At 49.2% G+C, this 23241-nt stretch overlaps 1 protein-coding gene and 1 long non-coding RNA gene across 2 annotated transcripts in view; one reads left to right on the top strand and one right to left on the bottom strand.

Moving 5' to 3' along the window:
* The window catches only part of CFAP206 (cilia and flagella associated protein 206), a 155865-nt gene extending 147286 nt beyond the window's left edge, over positions 1–8579 (top strand). The window contains exon 12 of the mRNA XM_063916935.1: positions 8309–8579. Coding sequence (XP_063773005.1) covers positions 8309–8542 — 234 coding nt within the window. The 3' untranslated portion in view covers positions 8543–8579. The remainder of the gene's footprint in view (positions 1–8308) is intronic.
* Positions 1–23241, bottom strand: part of LOC134909732 (uncharacterized) — a 136147-nt gene that overhangs the window by 104235 nt on the left and 8671 nt on the right. Inside the window, exon 2 of the long non-coding RNA XR_010176012.1 lies at positions 9085–9322. This is a non-coding gene — a long non-coding RNA (uncharacterized LOC134909732). The remainder of the gene's footprint in view (positions 1–9084; positions 9323–23241) is intronic.

Raw genomic sequence — 23241 nt, 5'->3', positions numbered from 1 at the left:
ATCGCATCTTCAGATGCATCAGCGGATAACCCTATATCCAAGGACAAGGGTGTCTCTCCTGTGGTGGTTACAGAGTGCTCATCTTCTAGAGGGCCGCAGATTCGGCATTCAGTTTTGGATGTTGGTGACCACGGAGGCCAGCCCGAGAGGCTGGGGAGCAGTCACACAAGGAAAAAATTTCCAAGGAGTGTGATCAAGTCTGGAGATTTTTCTCCACATAAATATAGCTAAGGGTAAATTTATAATGCTCTAAGCTTAGCAAGACCTCTGCTTCAAGGTCAGCCGGTATTGATCCAGTGGGATAAAACATCACGGCAGTCGCCCGCGTAAATAGACAGGGCGGCACAAGAAGCAGGAGGGCAGTGGCAAAAACTGCAAGGACTTTTCGCTGGGCGGAAAATCATGTGATAGCACTGTCAGCAGTGTTTCATTCCGGGAATGGAAACTGGGAAGCAGACTTCCTCAGTAGGCACGACCTCCACCCGGCAGAGTGGGAACTTCATGGGGAAGTTTTCCACATAATTGTAAACCGTTGGGAATTACCAAAGGTGGACATGATGGCGTCCCGTCTGAACAAAAAACGGGACAGGTATTGCGCCAGGTTAAGAGACCCTCAGGCAATAGCTGTGGACGTTCTGGTAACACCGTGGGTGTACCAGTCGGTGTATGTGTTCCATCCTCTGCTTTTCATACCTAAGGTACTGAGAATTATAAGACGTAGAGGAGTAAGAACTATACTCATGGCTCCGGATTGGCCAAGAAGGACTTGGTACCCGGAACTTCAAGAGATGCTCACAGAGGACTTATGGCCTCTGCCGCTAAGAAGGGACTTGTTTCAGCAAGTACCATGTCTGTTCCAAGACTTACCGCAGCTGCGTTTGACGGCATGGCGGTGGAACGCCGGATCCTAAGGGAAAAGGCATTCAGGAAGAGGTCATTCCTACCCTGGTCAAAGCCAGAAAGGAGGTGACCGCACAACATTATCACCACATGTGGCGAAAATATGTTGCGTGGTGTGAGGCCAGGAAGGCCCCACGAAGAAATTTCAACTCGTCGATTCCTGCATTTCTTGCAAACAGGAGTGTCTATGGGCCTCAAATTGGGGTCCATTAAGGTTCAAATTTCGGCCCTGTCGATTTTTCTTCCAGAAAGAATTGGCTTCAGTTCCTGAAGTCCAGAAGTTTGTCAAGGGAGTATTGCATATACAACCCCCTTTTGTGCCTCCAGTGGCACTGTGGGATCTCAACGTAGTTCTGGGATTCCTCAAAACACATTGGTTTAAAACCAGTCAAATCTGTGGATTTGAAGCATCTCACATGAAAAGTGAACATGCTCTTGGACCTGGCCTGGACCAGGCGAGTGTCAAATTGGTGGTTTTTTTCTCAAAAAAGCCCATATCTGTTTGTCCATTCGGACAGGGCAGAGCTGCGGACTCGTCCCCAGTTCTCTCCCTAAGGTGGTGTCAGTGTTTCACCTGAACCAGCTTATTGTGGTGTCTTGCGCCTACTAGGGACTTGGAGGACTCCAAGTTGCTAGATGTGGTCAGGGCCCTGAAAATATAGGTTCCAGGACGGCTGGAGTCAGGAAAACTGACTTGCTGTTATCCTGTATGCACCCAACAAACTGGGTGCTCTTGCTTTTAAGCAGACTTTTGCTAGTTGGATGTGTAATACAATTCAGCTTGCACATTCTGTGGCAGGCCTGCCACAGCCAAAATATGTAAATGCCCATTCCACAAGGAAGGTGGGCTCATCTTGGGCGGCTGCCCGAGGGGTCTCGGCTTTACAACTTTGCCGAGCGGCTATTTAGTCAGGGGCAAACACGTTTGTAAAATCCTACAAATTTGATACCCTGGCTAAGGAGGACCTGGAGTTCTCTCATTCGGTGCTGCAGAGTCATCCGCACTCTCCCGCCCGTTTGGGAGCTTTGGTATAATCCCCATGGTCCTTTCAGGAACCCCAGCATCCACTAGGACGATAGAGAAAATAAGAATTTACTTACCGATAATTCTATTTCTCGGAGTCCGTAGTGGATGCTGGGCGCCCATCCCAAGTGCGGATTATCTGCATTACTTGTACATAGTTACAAAAATCGGGTTATTATTGTTGTGAGCCATCTTTTCAGAGGCTCCGCTGTTATCATACTGTTAACTGGGTTCAGATCACAGGTTGTACAGTGTGATTGGTGTGGCTGGTATGAGTCTTACCCGGGATTCATAAATCCTTCCTTATTGTGTACGCTCGTCCGGGCACAGTACCTTACTGAGGCTTGGAGGAGGGTCATAGGGGGAGGAGCCAGTGCACACCACCTGATCCTAAAGCTTTACTTTTTGTGCCCTGTCTCCTGCGGAGCCGCTATCCCCCTGGTCCTTTCAGGAACCCCAGCATCCACTACGGACTCCGAGAAATAGAATTATCGGTAAGTAAATTCTTATTTTTCTCTAACGTCCTAGTGGATGCTGGGGACTCCGAAAGGACCATGGGGATTATACCAAAGCTCCCAAACGGGCGGGAGAGTGCGGATGACTCTGCAGCACCAAATGAGAGAACTCCAGGTCCTCCTCAGCCAGGGTATCAAATTTGTAGAATTTAGCAAACGTGTTTGCCCCTGACCAAGTAGCTGCTCGGCAAAGTTGTAAAGCCGAGACCCCTCGGGCAGCCGCCCAAGATGAGCCCACTTTCCGCGTGGAATGGGCTTTAACAGATTTTGGCTGTGGCAGGCCTGCCACAGAATGTGCAAGCTGAATTGTACTACAAATCCAACGAGCAATCGTCTGCTTAGAAGCAGGAGCACCCAGCTTATTGGGTGCATACAGGATAAACAGCGAATCAGATTTTCTGACTCCAGCCGTCCTGGAAACATACATTTTCAGGGCCCTGACTACGTCCAGCAACTTGGAATCCTCCAAGTCCCTAGTAGCCGCAGGCACCACAATAGGCTGGTTCAAGTGAAAAGCTGAAACCACCTTAGGGAGAAATTGAGGACGAGTCCTCAATTCTGCCCTGTCCGTATGAAAAATTAGGTAAGGGCTTTTATAGGATAAAGCCGCCAATTCTGAGACATGCCTGGCTGAAGCCAGGGCTAACAGCATTACCACTTTCCATGTGAGATATTTTAAGTCCACAGTGGTGAGTGGTTCAAACCAATGTGATTTTAGGAATCCCAAAACTACATTGAGATCCCAAGGTGCCACTGGAGGCACAAAAGGAGGCTGTATATGCAGTACTCCCTTGACAAACGTCTGAACTTCAGGAACAGAAGCCAGTTCTTTTTGGAAGAATATTGACGGGGCCGAAATTTGAACCTTAATGGACCCTAATTTGAGGCCCATAGACAGTCCTGTTTGCAGGAAATGCAGGAAACGACCCAGTTGAAATTCCTCTGTAGGGGCCTTCCTGGCCTCGCACCACGCAACATATTTACGCCAAATACGGTGATAATGTTGTACGGTTACATCCTTCCTGGCTTTGATCAGGGTAGGGATGACTTCATCCGGAATGCCTTTTTCCTTCAGGATCCGGCGTTCAACCGCCATGCCGTCAAACGCAGCCGCGGTAAGTCTTGGAACAGACATGGTCCCTGCTGGAGCAGGTCCTTTCTTAGAGGTAGAGGCCACGGGTCTTCCGTGAGCATCTCTTGAATTTCCGGGTACCAAGTCCTTCTTGGCCAATCCGGAGCCACGAGTATAGTCTTTACTCCTCTCCTTCTTATGATTCTCAGTACTTTTGGTATGAGAGGAAGAGGAGGGAACACATACACTGACTGGTACACCCACGGTGTTACCAGAGCGTCCACAGCTATTGCCTGAGGGTCCCTTGACCTGGCGCAATATCTGTCCAGTTTTTTGTTGAGGCGGGACGCCATCATGTCCACCTTTGGTTTTTCCCAACGGTTCACAATCATGTGGAAGACTTCTGGGTGAAGTCCCCACTCCCCCGGGTGAAGATCGTGTCTGCTGAGGAAGTCTGCTTCCCAGTTGTCCACTCCCGGAATGAACACTGCTGACAGTGCTATCACATGATTCTCCGCCCAGCGAAGAATCCTTGCCACTTCCATCATTGCCCTCCTGCTTCTTGTGCCGCCCTGTCTGTTTACGTGGGCGACTGCCGTGATGTTGTCCGACTGGATCAACACCGGCTGACCCTGAAGCAGAGGTCTTGCCTGACTTAGGGCATTGTAAATGGCCCTTAGTTCCAGGATATTTATGTGAAGTGACGTTTCCATGCTTGACCACAAGCCCTGGAAATTTCTTCCCTGTGTGACTGCTCCCCAGCCTCTCAGGCTGGCATCCGTGGTCACCAGGACCCAATCCTGAATGCCGAATCTGCGGCCCTCTAGGAGATGAGCACTCTGTAACCACCACAGGAGAGACACCCTTGTCCTTGGAGACAGGGTTATCCGCTGATGCATTTGAAGATGCGATCCGGACCATTTGTCCAGCAGATCCCACTGAAAAGTTCTTGCGTGGAATCTGCCGAATGGAATCGCTTCGTAAGAAGCCACCATCTTTCCCAGGACCCTTGTGCATTGGTGTACTGACACTTGGCCTGGTCTTAGGAGGTTCCTGACTAGGTCGGATAACTCCTTGGCTTTCTCCTCCGGGAGAAACACCTTTTTCTGTACTGTGTCCAGAATCATCCCTAGGAACAGCAGACGTGTCGTCGGAATCAGCTGCGATTTTGGAATATTTAGAATCCATCCGTGCTGTCGTAGCACTACTTGAGATAGTGCTACTCCGACCTCTAACTGTTCTCTGGACCTTGCCCTTATCAGGAGATCGTCCAAGTAAGGGATAATTAAGACGCCTTTTCTTCGAAGAAGAATCATCATTTCGGCCATTACCTTGGTAAAGACCCGGGGTGCCGTGGACAATCCAAACGGCAGCGTCTGAAACTGATAGTGACAGTTCTGTACCACAAACCTGAGGTACCCTTGGTGAGAAGGGCAAATTGGGACATGGAGGTAAGCATCCTTGATGTCCAGAGACACCATATAGTCCCCTTCTTCCAGGTTCGCTATCACTGCTCTGAGTGACTCCATCTTGAACTTGAACCTTTTTATGTAAGTGTTCAAGGATTTCAGATTTAAAATGGGTCTCACCGAGCCGTCCGGCTTCGGTACCACAAACAGCGTGGAATAATACCCCTTTCCCTGTTGTAGGAGGGGTACCTTGATTATCACCTGCTGGGAATACAGCTTGTGAATGGCTTCCAATACCGCCTCCCTGTCGGGGGGAGACGTTGGTAAAGCAGACTTCAGGAACCGGCGAGGGGGAGACGTCTTGAATTCCAATTTGTACCCCTGAGATACTACCTGCAGGATCCAGGGGTCCACTTGCGAGTGAGCCCACTGCGCGCTGAAATTCTTGAGACGGGCCCCCACCGTGCCTGAGTCCGCTTGTAAGGCCCCAGCGTCATGCTGAGGACTTGGCAGAAGCGGGGGAGGGCTTCTGTTCGTGGGAAGAGGCTGTCTGCTGCAGTCTTTTTCCCCTTCCTCTGCCCCGGGGCAGATATGAGTGGCCTTTTGCCCGCTTGCCCTTATGGGGACGAAAGGACTGAGCCTGAAAAGACGGTATCTTTTTCTGCTGCGAGGTGACTTGGGGTAAAAAGGTGGATTTTCCAGCCGTTGCCGTGGCCACCAGGTCCTATAGACCGACCCCAAATAACTCCTCCCCTTTATACGGCAATACTTCCATATGCCGTTTGGAATCCGCATCACCTGACCACTGTCGTGTCCATAATCCTCTTCTGGCAGAAATGGACATCGCACTTACTCTTGATGCCAGAGTGCAAATATCCCTCTGTGCATCTCGCATATATAGAAATGCATCCTTTAAATGCTCTATAGTCAATAATATATTGTCCCTGTCAAGGGTATCAATATTTTCAGTCAGGGAAACCGACCAAGCCACCCCAGCACTGCACATCCAGGCTGAGGCGATTGCTGGTCGCAGTATAATACCAGTATGTGTGTATATACTTTTAAGGATATTTTCCAGCTTTCTATCAGCTGGTTCCTTGAGGGCGGCCGTATCTGGGGACGGTAACGCCACTTGTTTTGATAAGCGTGTGAGCGCCTTATCTACGCTAGGGGGTGTTTCCCAACGCGCCCTAACCTCTGGCGGGAAAGGGTATAATGCCAATAACTTTTTAGAAATTAGCAGTTTTTTATCGGGGGAAACCCACGCTTCATCACACACCTCATTTAATTCATCTGATTCGGGAAAAACTACGGGTAGTTTTTTCACACCCCACATAATACCCTTTTTTGTGGTACTTGTAGTATCAGAAATGTTCAAAACCTCCTTCATTGCCGTGATCATGTAACGTGTGGCCCTACTGGAAAATACGTTTGTTTCCTCACCGTCGACACTGGAATCAGTGTCCGTGTCTGGGTCTGTGTCGACCACCTGAGGTAACGGGCGCTTTAGAGCCCCTGACGGTGTTTGAGACGCCTGTACAGGTATTAACTGATTTGCCGGCTGTCTCATGTCGTCAACAGTCTTTTGTAAAGTGCTGACACTATCACGTAATTCTTTCCATAAGACCATCCAGTCAGGTGTCGACTCCCTAGGGGGTGACATCACTAACACAGGCAATTGCTCCGCCTCCACATCATTTTCCTCCTCATACATGTCGACACAACGTACCGACACACAGCACACACACAGGGAATGCTCTGATAGAGGACAGGACCCCACTAGCCCTTTGGGGAGACAGAGGGAGAGTTTGCCAGCACACACCAGAGCGCTATATATATATACAGGGATAACCTTATATAAGTGTTTTTCCCTAATATAGCTGCTGTATATATTTATATGCCAAATTAGTGCCCCCCCTCTCTTGTTTTACCCTGTTTCTGTAGTGCAGGACTGCAGGGGAGAGTCAGGGAGCCTTCCTCCAACGGAGCTGTGAGGAAAAAATGGCGCCAGTGTGCTGAGGAGATAGGCTCCGCCCCTTTTTCGGCGGCCTTTCTCCCGCTTTTTTATGTAAAAATTGGCAGGGGTTAAATACATCCATATAGCCCAGGAGCTATATGTGATGTATTTTTTGCCAAAAAAGGTGTTTTTATTGCGTCTCAGGGCGCCCCCCCCCAGCGCCCTGCACCCTCAGTGACCGGAGTGTGAAGTGTGCTGAGAGCAATGGCGCACAGCTGCAGTGCTGTGCGCTACCTTATAGAAGACAGGACGTCTTCTGCCGCCGATTTTCCGGACCTCTTCCGTCTTCTGGCTCTGTAAGGGGGACGGCGGCGCGGCTCCGGGACCCATCCATGGCTGGGCCTGTGATCGTCTCTCTGGAGCTAATGTCCAGTAGCCTAAGAAGCCCAATCCACTCTGCACGCAGGTGAGTTCGCTTCTTCTCCCCTTAGTCCCTCGGTGCAGTGAGCCTGTTGCCAGCAGGTCTCACTGAAAATAAAAAACCTACTTTAAACTTTTACACTAAGCAGCTCAGGAGAGCCCCTTAGCCTGCACCCGTCTCGTTCGGGCACAAAAATCTGGAGGAGGGTCATAGGGGGAGGAGCCAGTGCACACCAGCTAGTCCTAAAGCTTTTTACTTTTGTGCCCAGTCTCCTGCGGAGCCGCTATACCCCATGGTCCTTTCGGAGTCCCCAGCATCCACTAGGACGTTAGAGAAATTAGAAATTATTCTGGTCCCAAGCATTTTGGATATGAGGGACTCAACCTGAATTCCTATAATACAGGATGGAACCTGGGTGCAGATTGTTGTTATTGATCTGTCCTACATTCAGGACTGTACATCTCATAAGGATCAAAGGGGGTGATTCAGACCTGATCTACGATCAGCTTCACTGACATGCGGGGGGACGCCCAGCACAGGGCTAGTCCGCCCCGCATGTCAGACCCTACCCGTCATATAAGTACAAAAGCATCGCACAACTGTACTGTAGGAGTAGCTCCCAGCCAGCGCAGCTCCTGCGCGCTGGCAGGGAGCTACTCGTCGCTGCCCGGGTCGCAGCGGCTGTGTGTGATGTCACGGATCCGGCGCACTGGCTCTGTCAATCAGGCAGAGGTGATAGCAAGGCTAAGACAGCAGTCAGCTGACTGCCATGCGCCGGCGCTCTGCAGAGCCGGCGCACTTCAGACCTGATCGCTGCTGTGCGAACACGCACAGCAGCGATCAAGTCTGAATTAGCCCCAAAGTTCTCTGTTTAAACAGAGCATACTTCATTACAGACCAAACTCAAAGTATACTGTGAGCAAGCAGGAATAAGTAGGTTGTGCTAAACAAAACTTATGTGTTATTGACTGCATACCTGAACAGTGTAATGACTGCATTCTCTCTCACAGACTAATCTGCGGCAGAAAGTGACTCATTCCATGCAGACACATTACAGCCACATGAGAAGAGAAAACTTCACCCAGGTGTACCTACCAAAGCAAGTGGGCACACAGACAAAACGGGATAACTCAAGCAACGTTCCAAAGCCACAGGTCTTTCTGTCAGGACTCCGTGGTTGTGGATTATCAAAACCTACAAACATGGTTAAAGTGAATCTAACAAGAGATGTTGAGGAATCTTAAATTCAGCAATAAATATTTTGGAAGTGTAAATATAAAATCATTGTGGACTTTTAATGACGCCACTGTATCCAGAGATGTAACTAATCATTGTGGACTTTTAATCCAGAACTGTAGCTAGGTGCCTGGGGCAAGGGTATGATTTGGTGGTCCCTCCCCTGTTCTGAATTGAGGGCACGTTATATTTGAAAATAAAAAAATCCTAAATTGGTGGCAGGGCCAGTTCTAGACCTTGTGGAGCTCAGGGTGTAAAAAAATATAGGCGTGGCTTCATGGGGAAGGGGTGAGGCAACAGAATAATACCAATTTTACATAACACCGCACAGTAGCATCCATTAGTCACATTATACCACACAGTAGTACCCTTATACATGTTACGCCACACAGGAGAGTCGCTTATACGCGTTACACCACACAGGAGAGCCTTTTATACGCGTTACGCCACAGTAGAGCCACTTATACACATTATGCCAGGTAGAGTGCATTATACACATTATGCCAGCTACAGCCCAGCCACCTCATACCTACCACCAAAAGCCACCCACCTACTGTAAATGTAGTATCTCCTGCTTCTTTCGACCCTTTGTAGGCATAACTCTGTTTGATGCTCTGCCTTGGACTCCATACACTCCAGCTGGGCAGCACTGCGTGATGGATGCTCTAGCCATTCTTCAGCTGTAGGGACCGGCCGGGCTGGTGGGCAGACACATGTGGATATGCTGCTGCTACTCCATTTGTCCTCTTTACCCCCCAGAATGTCACCAGCATGACTCCACTGGCATTCTGAAAAAGTGGGAGGGTCAGGAAGACAGGATCACCAGAAGAAGCAGAGCTGTTACTACTATTAGTAAATAAAATACAGCTGTGGGCGAGAGCAGGTGCGGCACCGGCTGGGTGACTGCGGAGCGCCCTCTAACCGTTTTGGTGCCGGGAGCTTGCGCTCACTATGCCCCTGACTCTATCACTGGTCTGATAACCTGATAACATAAATAGCATGCACTTTACTAGTGTAGCATGCAGCGGTGGAACTACCAACGGTGTAGTCGGTGCACCAGGACTAAAGGGCATGTGGCTGCAGCACGTCGACTGCCTGCAACCTACTCCTTGCCCATAATGTCCCTGTAACCCTCAGCCTGCATCCATGTAGTGCCGGCCGGGCACTCGTGATATATATAGTTTGCAAGCAATGCGCTCGGCCCAGCTGTCCACAGCTCAACTCCTTTGGTGTACACTGATGAATCACTGTCTAGTAGAGACAATGTGACAGTGTCAGAGGCATATGGATGAGAGGAGTACACGAGTGAGGTCTCATCCCCATGTGTCTGACACGGCCACTAAGGGGCATATTTACTAAAGTGCGGGTTTTCAGAAGTGGAGATGTTGCCCAATGCAACCAATGAGATTCTACTTAAGATTTATTTAGTACATTCTAAAAGATAGCTAGAATCTGATTGGTTGCCATGGGCAACTTCTCCACTTCAAAAAACCCACACTTTAGTAAATACACACCTAAGAGAGTCATCAGTGAGTAGCTGCAGTGCAGAGAGGAGTGCCGCAAAGAAGAAATTCAACAGAGGAAGATAGGAAAAAATTGAATTTTAATTACCTACTGGTAAATCCTTTTCTCGTAGTCCGTAGGGGATACTGGGGTCCTCATTAGTACCATGGGGTATAAACGGGTCCACTAGGAGCCTTGGGCACTTTAAGAAATCAAGTGTGCACTGGCTCCTCCCCCTATGCCCCTCCTACCAGACTCAGTCTAGAAACTGTGCCCAAGGAGACGGACATACCTTGAGAGAAGGATAATTAAGGATAGTGGTGAGATTCCAAACCTGCACACACAACAAGAGGAAAGCCAAGCTAACCAAACTTGAAACAGGAACAGCAACGGCCGAACCAACATTACTTAACCAAGGAACAGTGCAGGAAGAACCAATGGCATCACAAGGGGGGATCGGGGGGTGCGGCCCGCTCCCGGGTGTCACCTGCCGAGGGGTGACACCAAAATGACGACTCCTGCACAGTGACAGGAGCCGAGTGCTGCACTGTTATATTATGTGCAGCATTCGTCTCCTGTCACTGTGTAGGAGCCAGCACTGCGGGGCAACACTCCCCTGGAGTCAGCCCTCGCCTCCCACACCCCCCAAGAGACAAAAAAAATGGGTGTCGGGACACGAAGCCCCACCCCTCTGCGGTCCATCAGTGGACTAAAAACGGGTGCCACCTGCGAAGTCCCGCCCCTCTAGTTAAGCCCTGTCCATTCCCACGAAGCTCCGTCCCTTTTTTCCGCTGGTTGATGTGAAACGCAGACACCACCTTTGAAAGAAAATGCTGACGAGTTCTGAGTTCAGCTCTATCTTCATGAAAAATCAAATAGGGGCTCTTGTGAGACAACGCCCCCAATTCTAACACACGTCTTGCCGAAGCCAAGGCCAGCAATGTGACGGTCTTCCACGTAAGAAACTTTACATCAACCCCCTGTAAAGGCTCAAACCATTAAGATTGTAGAAACTGCAACACCACGTGGAGATCCCGAGGTGCCGTGGGGGGCACAAAGGGCGGCTGGATGTGCAGAACACCTTTCAAGAACGTCTGAACCTCATGGAGGGAAGCCAACTGTTTTTGGAAGAAAATGGACAAGGCCGAAATCTGGACTTTTATGGTGCCCAGGCGTAGGCCAACATCCACACCAGACTACAGAAAAAGCAGAAACCGACCCAGTTGAATTCCACCGCAGGAATTTTCCTGTTTTCACACCAAGACACATATTTACTCCAAATCCGGTGGTAATGTTTAGACGTTACCCCTTTTCTGGCTTGGATGAGGGTAGGAATTACCCTGTCCGGAATTCCTTACCGGGCTAAAATTTGCTGCTCAACCTCTATGCTGTCAAACATAGCCGCGGTAAGTCTTGATAGACGAACGGCCCCTGTTGCAGAAGATCCTCTCGGAGAGGTAGAGGCCACGTATTCTCCAGAAGCATGTCCAGTAGATCCGTGTACCAAGCCCTTCTTGGCCAATTCGGAGCAATGAGAATTGCCTGAACCTTTTCACTTTTTATTCTTTTGAGAATTCTTGGGATTAATGGAAGTGGTGGAAACACATACACCATCTAGTAGGCCCGTGGAGCCACCAGAGCGTCCACCGCCACTGCCTGAGGGTCTCTCAAACTGGAACAATACCGCCTGAGTTTCTTGTTGAGACGAGAGGCCATCATGTCGATTCGTGGAGTGCCCCACCGACGTGTCACGCACCCGAACACCTCCGGGTGAAGGCCACACTCTCCTGGGTGGAGGCCGGGTTTGCTGAGGAAATCTGCTTCCCAGTTGTCTACTCCCAGAATGAAGATCGCAGACAACGCCACAGCGTGTCTTTCTGCCCAGAGGAGAATCTGTGTTACCTCTGACATTGCTGCTCTGCTCTTCGTTCCGCCCTGTCAGTTTATGTACGTTACTGCCATCACATTGTCCGACTGAACCTGGATCGCCTGATCTTGAAGATGTGCTGCCTATAGAAGGGCGTTGTATATGGTCGTTAGTTCTAGAATGTTGATTGGAAGAATGGTTTCCTGACTTGACCATTTTCCTTGGAAGTGTTCCCCCTGGGTGACTGCTCCCCAACCTCAGAGGCTTGCCTCTGTGGTTAACAGAATCCAATTTTGAATCCCAAACCTCCGGCCCTCGGTCAGGTGAGAAATCTGGAGCCACCACAGCAGAGAAATCCTGGCTTTTGGCGACAGACGAATCCTCTGGTGCATGTGGAGATGCAATCCGGACCATTTGTCCAACAGGTCCAGCTGGAAGGGTGTTAGGGTCTCCTGCCCTGTGCTGCCACGTCGTCAAGGCAACCGGGAGACAAGTGCTAGCAGAGTAACCTGAGCTCAGCTGATACTCCGGTTCGGGTCTTTTGCTGTGCAGTGGTCACAGGCTCTGTGCACGGCAGGGGATCCGGTGCTGGTTTTTGTGCTCACAGTCTGTGAGGTCTGAGTGGGGCGTGGACAGCACCTGCTATATAAGGCCTCTTCTCAGGTTAAGCAGATGCTGCTGAATCTTTGTTGGTTAGTCAGTTCCTGAAAGTTAGCCAGTACTGTGTAGCTTTGTATTTGTTGTTGCTTACTGCAAATAGGCCTGGGGATTTGGTACTACACTCTGCCAATCCAGACCTAGCAGTAAGACTGGAGTCAGTCGTTTAACTTGCTGGGGTTCTTTTGCTGCTCTGTGAACTTAGCAAGTTTGCGGCTGTATTCTCAGATTTGCCTGCCTAAATCCTGTCTCACTGTGCAAGGTGTTCAGATGTCAGTTTAGTGGCAGTAAGCTGAACCTGTGCACTGCAAGTGAGGATTAGGATTGTGGAGACTCTCCTTGTGTCTATCATTCCATCTCTGACCAAGGAGTTTACTGCCACACCCGTTGGAAACCCTTTAGGGTTTTGCTGTTGCCCTTAGCAACAGCATTTCGGGTTCTCTACGTATTAAAACACAACATCTTGCTTTTTCCATCTGAGCATTACTAATACTAGGGAGACACCCAGTTTCTTAGCCTCTGGGCTTCTCTGTTCACTTTGTGTTTATTTTGTTACCCTATCACCTTCTGTGTACGTAATGTCATATTCCCCAGTCTGTCTGTGAGTTCATTTGTTTTGCATCCCTATCCGTTCAGACACCAGTACATTCCTGCAGGCACTGGTGTGCATAACAGTTCAAACACCAGTACATTCCTGCAGGCACTGGTGTGCATAACAGTTCAGACACCAGTACATTCCTGCAGGCACTGGTGTGCATAACATATTCAGCAGCCTAATACTCCTGTTGAAATTTTGTGGGAATATGGAGCATACCCCTCAAAATACGTTGCACAGGTGGTCGATCAGGTGCAGGTCCTGACTCGACAATTTAATGATTTGTCCATTAAAATGCACACCTCCCAGGCCGCTGGCGGAGCTCCCGCAGCAGCAGCACCTTCAGGGGTTAAGGAGCCGAAAGTAAATCTCCCGGATCGTTTTTCTGGAGATCGCTCGCAGTTCTTTTGTTTCAAGGAGAGCTGCAAGCTATACTTCCGGCTTAGGCCTCAGTCTTCTGGGTCGGAGATTCAGCGGGTGGGCATAGTGATTTCCTTGCTACAAGGAGACCCACAGGTCTGGGCATATGGGTTGCAGCCTGACTGTCCGTCGCTTAAAAGTGTTGATGCTTTTTTTACGGCCCTGGGCATGTTGTATGATGACCCTGACAAGACGGCCTCAGCCGAGGCTAAGATTTCGATCCTTAAGCAAGGTCGAAGGCCAGTTGAGGTTTACTGTACGGAGTTTCGGAGGTTGGCCCATGATACCCAGTGGAATGACCCAGCCCTGAGACACCAGTACCGAAGAGGTCTTTCTAACCAGATAAAAGACCAACTGGTACAATATCCCTTGCCTGATAGCTTGGATCAGCTCATGCAGTTATCCATCCGGGTGGATAGACGGCTGAGAGAGCGTAGGCTTGAAAGGGAGACCGAGGTTTCCTTCTTTCCCAAGGGAACCTCAGACTCTAAGGAATTTTCCGAGGAGCCTATGCAGATTGGGGCTACCCACCTCTCCTCGCGTGAGAAGACGCGGAGGAGACAGCAGGGGTTGTGTTTGTACTGTGGGAATAAAGGTCATGTGGTAGTATCATGCCCAGAAAAGCCGGAAAACTTCAGGGCCTGAGGGTGATGGGAAATATCCTGTCAGGCCAGAAGTCAGAATTTCCCAAGAAGACTTTTATCATTCCGGTGACCTTGAAGATCCTCGGTCAAACTGTCAAGACTGAGGCCTTTGTGGACAGTGGGGCCGACGGGGTTTTTATGGACCGCCAATTCGCCCTGAAACACTCTGTTCCCTTAGTACCCTTGGCATCGGAAATTGAGATTTGTGGGTTAAACGGGGAACCATTATCCCAAGGTAAAATTACCTCTTGCACTAGCCAGATTTCTTTGTTTATTGGAGCCACACACTCTGAAAAATTGTCCTTTTATGTGACTGTCTGTACTTTTGCCCCATTGGTGTTGGGGTTACCCTGGTTAAGGGCCCACAATCCTCAATTTGACTGGGTCTCTAGGGAGATTCTTAGTTGGGGTACTGATTGTTTCAGGAGTTGCTTGAGCCTTCCAGTCAGGCTCTCGCAGCTAAGTTTGCCAGGATTGCCAGGATGTTATGCAGATTTTGCGGACGTGTTCTCCAAAAAAGTTGCAGAGGTACTACCTCCCCATCGCCCCTATGACTGTGCCATTGATTTGTTGCCAAATGCTAAGCTTCCCAAGAGCAGGTTGTACTCCCTGTCACGTCCTGAGACTCAGGCTATGGCAGAGTACATTCAGGAGAACTTGGCTAAGGGATTTATCAGACCTTCACAGTCTCCAGTTGGGTCGGGGTTCTTCTTCGTGGGTAAAAAGGACGGTTCGTTGCGACCCTGCATCGACTTCAGGGAATTGAACCGTATCACGATTAAAAACTCATACCCACTGCCTCTCATTTCGGTCTTGTTTGACCAGCTTCGTACTGCCACCATTTTTTCTAAGATTGACCTACGCGGTGCGTACAATCTAATCCGAATAAGAGAGGGGGATGAATGGAAGACTGCCTTTAATACCCACTCAGGGCATTATGAATATTTGGTGATGCCTTTTGGGCTCTGTAATGCCCCGGCAGTCTTCCAGGATTTCATGAATGATGTACTCAGGGAATATTTGGATAGATTCTTAGTTGTATACTTAGATGACATCCTAATCTTCTCCCATTCCCTGGAGGAACATCGGAAGCATGTACGCTTAGTCCTCCAGAAACTCAGAGACCACCGGCTTGGGGCAAAGCTGGAGAAGTGCGAATTTGAAGTTCAGCAAATTGCATTTCTAGGATATATTATCTCCCCAGAAGGTTTCCAAATGGAGGGTTCCAAGGTACAGGCAGTCCTGGATTGGGTGCAGCCCACTAGTTTGAAGGCGCTTCAGCGTTTCCTGGGCTTTGCGAATTTTTATAGACGATTTATCGCTGGATTTTTGTCTATAGTGGCGCCCTTGGTGGCACTCACTAAGAAAGGGGCGGATGTTGCTCACTGGTCTTGTGAGGCTAAAGCGGCTTTTGCCCGTCTCAAAAGGGCATTTGTATCGGCCAAGGTGCTGCGACACCCAGATCCAGAGCGTCCTTTTGTGGTGGAGGTGGATGCCTCTGAGATGGGTATTGGGGCAGTGCTCTCTCAGATGGGAGTGTCTGATAATCGCCTTCATCCCTGTGCTTACTTTTCCCGTAAATTTTCGCCTGCCGAGATGAATTATGACGTGGGTAACCGGGAATTGTTGGCTATTAAGGATGCACTCGAGGAGTGGAGACACTGGCTTGAGGGGGCTAAGTTTGTGGTCTCAATTCTCACCGACCATAAGAATCTGGCATATTTAGAGTCAGCGAAGCGTCTCAATGCCAGGCAGGCACGATGGGCTTTGTTTTTTGCTCGCTTTAATTTTTTGATAACATATCGCCCTGGGTCAAAAAACATCAAGGCTGATGCGCTCTCGCGGAGTTTTGCTCCAATCCAGGAGACCACCGAGGAGCCGTTGCCCATTGTGTCCCCATCATGTATTAAAGTGGGCATTACCCAGGACCTCTTATCATTAGTCCTTAGAGCACAGGAGCAGGCTCCTCCAGACCTTCCGGTAGGTCTTTTGTTTGTGCCTCCTAGGTTAAGACAGCGAGTGTTCCTGGAATTCCATGCCAAGAAGTCGGCAGGTCACCCGGGTATTGCCAGAACTCGGGAGTTGCTATCTAGGGCGGTGTGGTGGCCCTCGGTGGCTAAGGATGTGGATCAGTGGGTTCGGGCATGTGACATCTGTGCCCGAAATAAGACTCCTAGAGGGGTTCCTGTTGGCCCATTACATCCACTCTCTATCCCATCTAAGCCATGGACCCACATTTCAATGGATTTTGTGGTGGACTTGCCCAAATCCTCGGGGATGACAGCCATCTGGGTTGTCGTTGACAGGTTTTCGAAGATGGCGCACTTCGTTCCACTGGTTGGGCTGCCATCGGCCAGACGCCTGTCTGAATTATTCATGCTGCATGTTGTGCGTCTCCACGGGTTGCCACTTGATGTGGTCTCTGACCGCGGATCCCAGTTTGTGGCCAAATTCTGGAGGGCATTTTGTTCCGATCTCCAGATTTCTGTCAGCTTGTCGTCAGGCTACCATCCGCAGTCTAATGGGCAGACTGAAAGGGTGAACCAGTCCTTGGAGCAGTTCCTCAGGTGTTATGTCTCCAAGTGTCAGACTGACTGGGTTGCTCATCTGTCCATGGCGGAGTTTGCCTATAACAACGCGGCTCACTCTGCTACAGGGATCTCTCCCTTCCTTTGTGTGTATGGGCATCATCCTAAGGCCAATTCTTTTGACCCCCTGGACTCCACGCCTGGTGGTTCCTCTGTGGTTTCGGTCCTTAGAGGTGTTTGGAGGAAAGTGAAGAAAGCCCTTGTGTCTGTGTCATTAGTGACCAAAAGGGTTTTTGATAAGCGGAAAAGACCCTGCAGCTTCAAATTAGGAGACTTCGTCTGGTTGTCTACCAAGAATTTGAAGTTGAGACAGCCATCTCATAAGTTAGGCCCCCGGTTCATCGGCCCATATAAGATCACCAGGGTTATCAATCCGGTGGCATTTCAGTTAGATTTGCCCCGTTCTTTGGGTATCAATAAAACATTTCATTGTTCCCTTTTAAAACGGGCGATTAGTAATCCTTCTTCCAGTGGAAGACCTTCCCCTCTTCTGATACGTGGCCAGAGGGAGTTTGTTGTTGAAAGGATTCTTGACTCCAAGATGGTTCGGGGTCGGCTGTCATTTTTGGTGCACTGGAAGGGGTATGGCCCGGAGGAGCGGTCGTGGGTGCGCAGTTGTGATCTTCATGCCCCCAGACTGATACGCTCTTTCTTCTCGCAGTTCCCCGATAAACCCGGTGGTAGGGGTTCTTTGACCCCTCGTCAGAGGGGGGGTACTGTTAGGGTCTCCTGCCCTGTGCTGCCACGTCGTCAAGGCAACCGGGAGACAAGTGCTAGCAGAGTAACCTGAGCGCAGCTGATACTCCGGTTCGGGTCTTTTGCTGTGCAGTGGTTACAGGCTCTGTGCACGGCAGGGGATCCGGTGCTGGTTTTTGTGCTCACAGTCTGTGAGGTCTGAGTGGGGCGTGGACAGCACCTGCTATATAAGGCCTCTTCTCAGGTTAAGCAGATGCTGCTGAATCTTTGTTGGTTAGTCAGTTCCTGAAAGTTAGCCAGTACTGTGTAGCTTTGTATTTGTTGTTGCTTACTGCAAATAGGCCTGGGGATTTGGTACTACACTCTGCCAATCCAGACCTAGCAGTAAGACTGGAGTCAGTCATTTAACTTGCTGGGGTTCTTTTGCTACTCTGTGAACTTAGCAAGTTTGCGGCTGTATTCTCAGATTTGCCTGCCTAAATCCTGTCTCACTGTGCAAGGTGTTCAGATGTCAGTTTAGTGGCAGTAAGCTGAACCTGTGCACTGCAAGTGAGGATTAGGATTGTGGAGACTCTCCTTGTGTCTATCATTCCATCTCTGACCAAGGAGTTTACTGCCACACCCGTTGGTAACCCTTTAGGGTTTTGCTGTTGCCCTTAGCAACAGCATTTCGGGTTCTCTACGTATTAAAACACAACATCTTGCTTTTTCCATCTGAGCATTACTAATACTAGGGAGACACCCAGTTTCTTAGCCTCTGGGCTTCTCTGTTCACTTTGTGTTTATTTTGTTACCCTATCACCTTCTGTGTACGTAATGTCATATTCCCCAGTCTGTCTGTGAGTTCATTTGTTTTGCATCCCTATCCGTTCAGACACCAGTACATTCCTGCAGGCACTGGTGTGCATAACAGTTCAAACACCAGTACATTCCTGCAGGCACTGGTGTGCAAAACAGTTCAGACACCAGTACATTCCTGCAGGCACTGGTGTGCATAACAAAGGGTCTGGTGTAAAACCTTCCGTACTGCAGTGCCTCATAAGTGGCTACCATCTTTCCCAGAAGGCGAATGCAGATATGCACCGATATCCAGGTTTGGTTTGAGAAAATCCTGCACCATCGACTGGATCACCACTGTCTTCTCCAATGGAAGGAATACCTTCTGTACTTTCGTATCCAGTATCATCCCCAGGAACGGAAGCCTCCGTGTTGGTTCCAGGTGGATTTCGGTAGGTTCAGAATCCACCCGTGATCCCGAAGAAGCTGAGTTGAGAGGGCAATGCTGTCCAACAACCGCTCCCTGGATGGTGCCTTTATCAGCAGATCATCCAGGTATGGAATTATGTTCACTCCCCATTTGCGGTGAAGGAATATCATCTCCACCATTACCTTGGTGAACACCCTTGGAGCCATGGAGAGGCCAAAATGCAGAGCCTGGAACTAGTAGTGACGGTCCTGTAAGGCAAACTTGAGATAAGCCTGATGAGGCGGCCAGATCGGGATATGAAGGTATGCATTCTTGATATCCAGAGACACCAAAAATTCCCCTTCCTCCAGACCACCGCTCTGAGACTCCATTTTGAATTTGAACACCGTAAGTACGGGTTCAGCGACTTGAGGTTTAAAATGGGTCTCACCGAACCGTCCGGTTTCGGTACCACAAACAGGTTGGAATAATACCCTCTGTTCCGTAGCTGAGGTGGAACTTGAACAATGACCTGAGTCTGTATCAGTTTTTGAATTGCATCCTGTAAATTTATACTTGCCTCCTGAGAGGCTGGTAAGCCTGACTTGAAGAATCTGTGAGGTGGGAGGTCCTGAAACTCCAGTCTGTATCCCTGGGCGATGAGCTCTTTGACACAGGGATCCTGGCATGATGTCACCCATACCTGACTGAAGTCTTTTAACTGGGCTCCCACCTGCCCGTCTTCCAGGCAAAGAAATCCACCGTCATGCTGAAGGCTTTGAGGAAGCAGAACCGGAGTTCTGTTCCTGTGAACCTGCAGTTGCTTGTTTTCTGGGTTTACCTCTATTGCCTTTGAAGGCTATAGAAGAACCCTTGGCTTTATTTTTTAATTTTGCTGTCCGAAAGGACTGCAGAGTCGGAGCAGAATAGGCCTTCCTAGCTGTGGGGGCTGCAGAAGGAAGATATGTCGACTCACCCGCCGTAGCCTTGGATATCCACGTATCCAGTTCATTACCAAACAGGACCTCGTCTGTGAAAGGTAGGCTTTCCACCTCCCTTTCTGGAATCTGCATCCGCCGTCCATTGATGTAGCCATAGGCCCCCACATGCAGACACTGCCATGGCTGTGGTGCGTGCATTGAGCAATCCGATTTCTTTTATGGCTTCCACTATAAAATTTGCAGAGTCCTGTATATAGTGCAGGAGTAAAAGTATCTCACCTCTTGGTAAGGTATCTAACCCCTCAATTAGGTTACACGACCATTTTGCAATGGCCCTAGTGATCCAAGCACAAGCTATAGTGGGTCTCTGGGCCACCCCCGCTGCTGTGTATACAGACTTAAGAGTGGTCTCAATCTTGTGGTCAGCCTCATTCTTTAAGGAGGCTGCCCCCGGGACCGGTAAGACTATCTTACAGGACAATCTAGATATTTATGCGTCAACAATCGGTGGGTTTTCCCATTTTTTCCTATCGTCCTGAGGAAAAGGGAAGGATGTCAGTAACCTTTTAGGGATCTGAAACTTCTTGTCAGGATTAACCCAAGTTTCTTGAAATAGTAAATTTAATTCCTAAGATGCAGGGAAAGTAGCAGAGGATTTCTTTTTTACATTAAAATAAGATTCCTCCTCATCCTCTGTCGATTTGTCAGGAATGTGCAGGACATCTCTGATAGCTTCTCTCAGGGCCTGTATTCCCTGTGACAAAGCTGCATCCCCCCATCCCGAGTCCACATCATACATCATCATCAGTATCAGTCTGCAGACTTTGGGCCAGTGTACGCTTTTGTGGCAAATGGCAGGGGTCTGAGACGCCGGAATGGCCACTGAATCTCTATTGATCAGGTCATCTACCGTCTTAAGTATTGCGTCTCCTTCTCATTTTGGGATAATTTATGGGAAATATTTGAGATCATCCCTTTCAATGAATCTAACCATACAGGTTCAGATCCACTAGCCTGAGAATGTGTACTATCCTGAGTACACTGCAGTGATCCCCCTGAGTGAGAAATACACTCTGCCGTGTATGAGACACACTCCTTTGACATAGTAAAATGTGAAAGAACCCATACACACAGGACAATAGGTTAAAAGCACAGTTAACCCACACAGAGCCCCCTAGGGAGAGACAGAGTATGATGAAGCCAGCCACACCGCGCCCCTATAGCTAATTTCCAAGTTTAGCTGGGTCGTCAAACTAAGCACCCTTAATAGGGGTTTAGTATACTATTATTGTTCCCCCCCTTGCTATGACCCTCTGGTACCGCTAAGGTGATCTGGAGTGTTTGTGGACTCCAAAGCGCTTTCCTGCCAGCCTGCCTGTGTATAGCTGCAGAGGTAAATGGCGCTGGTGAGCAGCTGGACCCGCTCATAGTGAAGCCCCGCCCCCTTAATGGCACACGGTCTTCCCGTTTTTTTATACTGGCTGAGGTAATATTTCTGCTCTACAGTGGGTTAAAACCCCTGTAAGATGTACTGCCAGTGTGGGTATCAATAGTTATGGCTTCAGCTCGCCCCTCACAGCAGACCATGCAGCACCCTGCATGTTTCTGAAGCCTGGAGCCGCAGCCTCCTTGTCAGTGCTGCGCTCCTACCCTTGTGCCGCCATTACAACCGGCGACCCGCTAACTGGGACGCCGGCCACCTACTCACCACTCTTTTTACTACTGGTTCTGTTAGGGGAGGCGGCGTGCTGCGGGTCTGTATGCTCGCCGTGGTGGGGCTTGCGAATAGGACTCTCAGAAGCTCAGTGTCCTGTCAGTGGGGAATGGGACCATTAACCCTAAGGAGGTTGGGCCATTTCCCCCCCTAAGTCCCACGAAGCAGGCAGTCTGGTGCCAACCAGACCTTCCTGAAAACAAAAAATGGAAAATAAATGCAGAAAGCTCTTCAGGAGCTTCCCAAACGTGACCGGCTCCTCCAGGCACATTTTCTAAACTGAGTCTGGTAGGAGGGGCATAGAGGGAGGAGCCAGCCCACACTCTTAAACTCTTAAAGTGCCATTGGAGGGAGGAGCCAGTGTACACTATTGATTTCTTAAAGTGCCCAAGGCTCCTAGTTGACCCATCTATACCCCATGGTACTAATGTGGATCCCAGTATCCTTTAGGACATAAGAGAAAGCAAAGGAAAACACTATTCCACGGCACTCACCTATTCCTAGATTTGGGGTGCAACATGGTTTGTGACCACATTGTTTAAATAGAAATCACAGGGGCTCTGCACTCGCTATATTAACTAAAAATAATAATAAACAGTGGAGTTTTAGTTCATGTATTGATCAATGCATTTAAGTCTGCAGTCCCCGGCAAGGGACCCCACTTTACTGCAGGTCCTACTCTATTGCTCAAAATAATTATCATGAAAATAGCTATCACATTAGTGTTAAACTTTGGCCATGCTATCTGGTCTTAAGGTGTGTACACACGGTGCAATTTTTCTTTTGATTTTGACTATAAAGTCCAAATCGTAAGAAAATATAGTGCATATCGCACCGTGTGTATAGTCTTTGCAATGCCGATGCGCGGTTCCGCATCACAAGGAAAAAAAGACTGTGCAGGCAGCCCAACATTGACTATATAGGCAAGTCAATGTCGGGCTGTGCAGCGCATCGCGCCATGTGTACACAGCATAAAGCTCACAGCAACTTTGCTTAATAGGTGAGAGTTACCAACACACCTGATGTAAAGCACCTAGAACAGCTGACACAAGCTATAATTAAGTTAAAAACAGGGTGCAAGAGAAAAATAAGAATTTACTTACCGATAATTCTATTTCTCATAGTCCGTAGTGGATGCTGGGGACTCCGTAAGGACCATGGGGAATAGCGGCTCCGCAGGAGACATGGGCACTCTAAAGACTTCAGATGGGTGTGCACTGGATCCTCCCTCTATGCCCCTCCTCCAGACCTCAGTAAAAGAACTGTGCCCAGAGGAGACGGACAGTACGAGGAAAGGATTTTTGTTAATCTAAGGGCAAGATTCATACCAGCCCACACCATCCACACCGTATAACATGGAATATACGTAACCAGTTAACAGTATGAACAAAACAGCATCAGCCAAAGACTGATCTTAACTGTAACATAACCCTTATGCAAGCAATAACTATATACAAGCCTTGCAGAAATACAGTATGTCCGCACTGGGACGGGCGCCCAGCATCCTCTACGGACTAGGAGAAAAAGAATTACCGGTAGGTTTAAAATCTTATTTTCTCTTACGTCGTAGAGGATGCTGGTGACTCCGTAAGGACCATGGGGATTATTCCAAAGCTCCAGACCGGGCGGGAGAGTACGGATGACTCTGCAGCACCGATTGAGCAAACATGAGGTCCTCATCAGCCAGGGTATCAAACTTGTAGAATTTTGCAAAAGTGTCTGAACCCGACCAAGTAGCCACTCGGCAAAGCTGTAATGCCGAGACGCCTCAGGCAGCCGCCCAAGTAGAGCCCACCTTCCTAGTGGAATGGGCCTTTACCGAATTTGGTAACGGCAATCCAGCCGTAGAATGAGCCTGCTGAATCGTGTTACAGATCCAGCGAGCAATAGTCTGCT

This window comes from Pseudophryne corroboree, chromosome 4 (genome assembly GCF_028390025.1).
Source record: "Pseudophryne corroboree isolate aPseCor3 chromosome 4, aPseCor3.hap2, whole genome shotgun sequence".
NCBI lineage: Eukaryota > Metazoa > Chordata > Amphibia > Anura > Myobatrachidae > Pseudophryne > Pseudophryne corroboree.
Note: the sequence above shows the minus strand (reverse complement) of the source record. Positions and strands in the feature narration are given on the sequence as shown.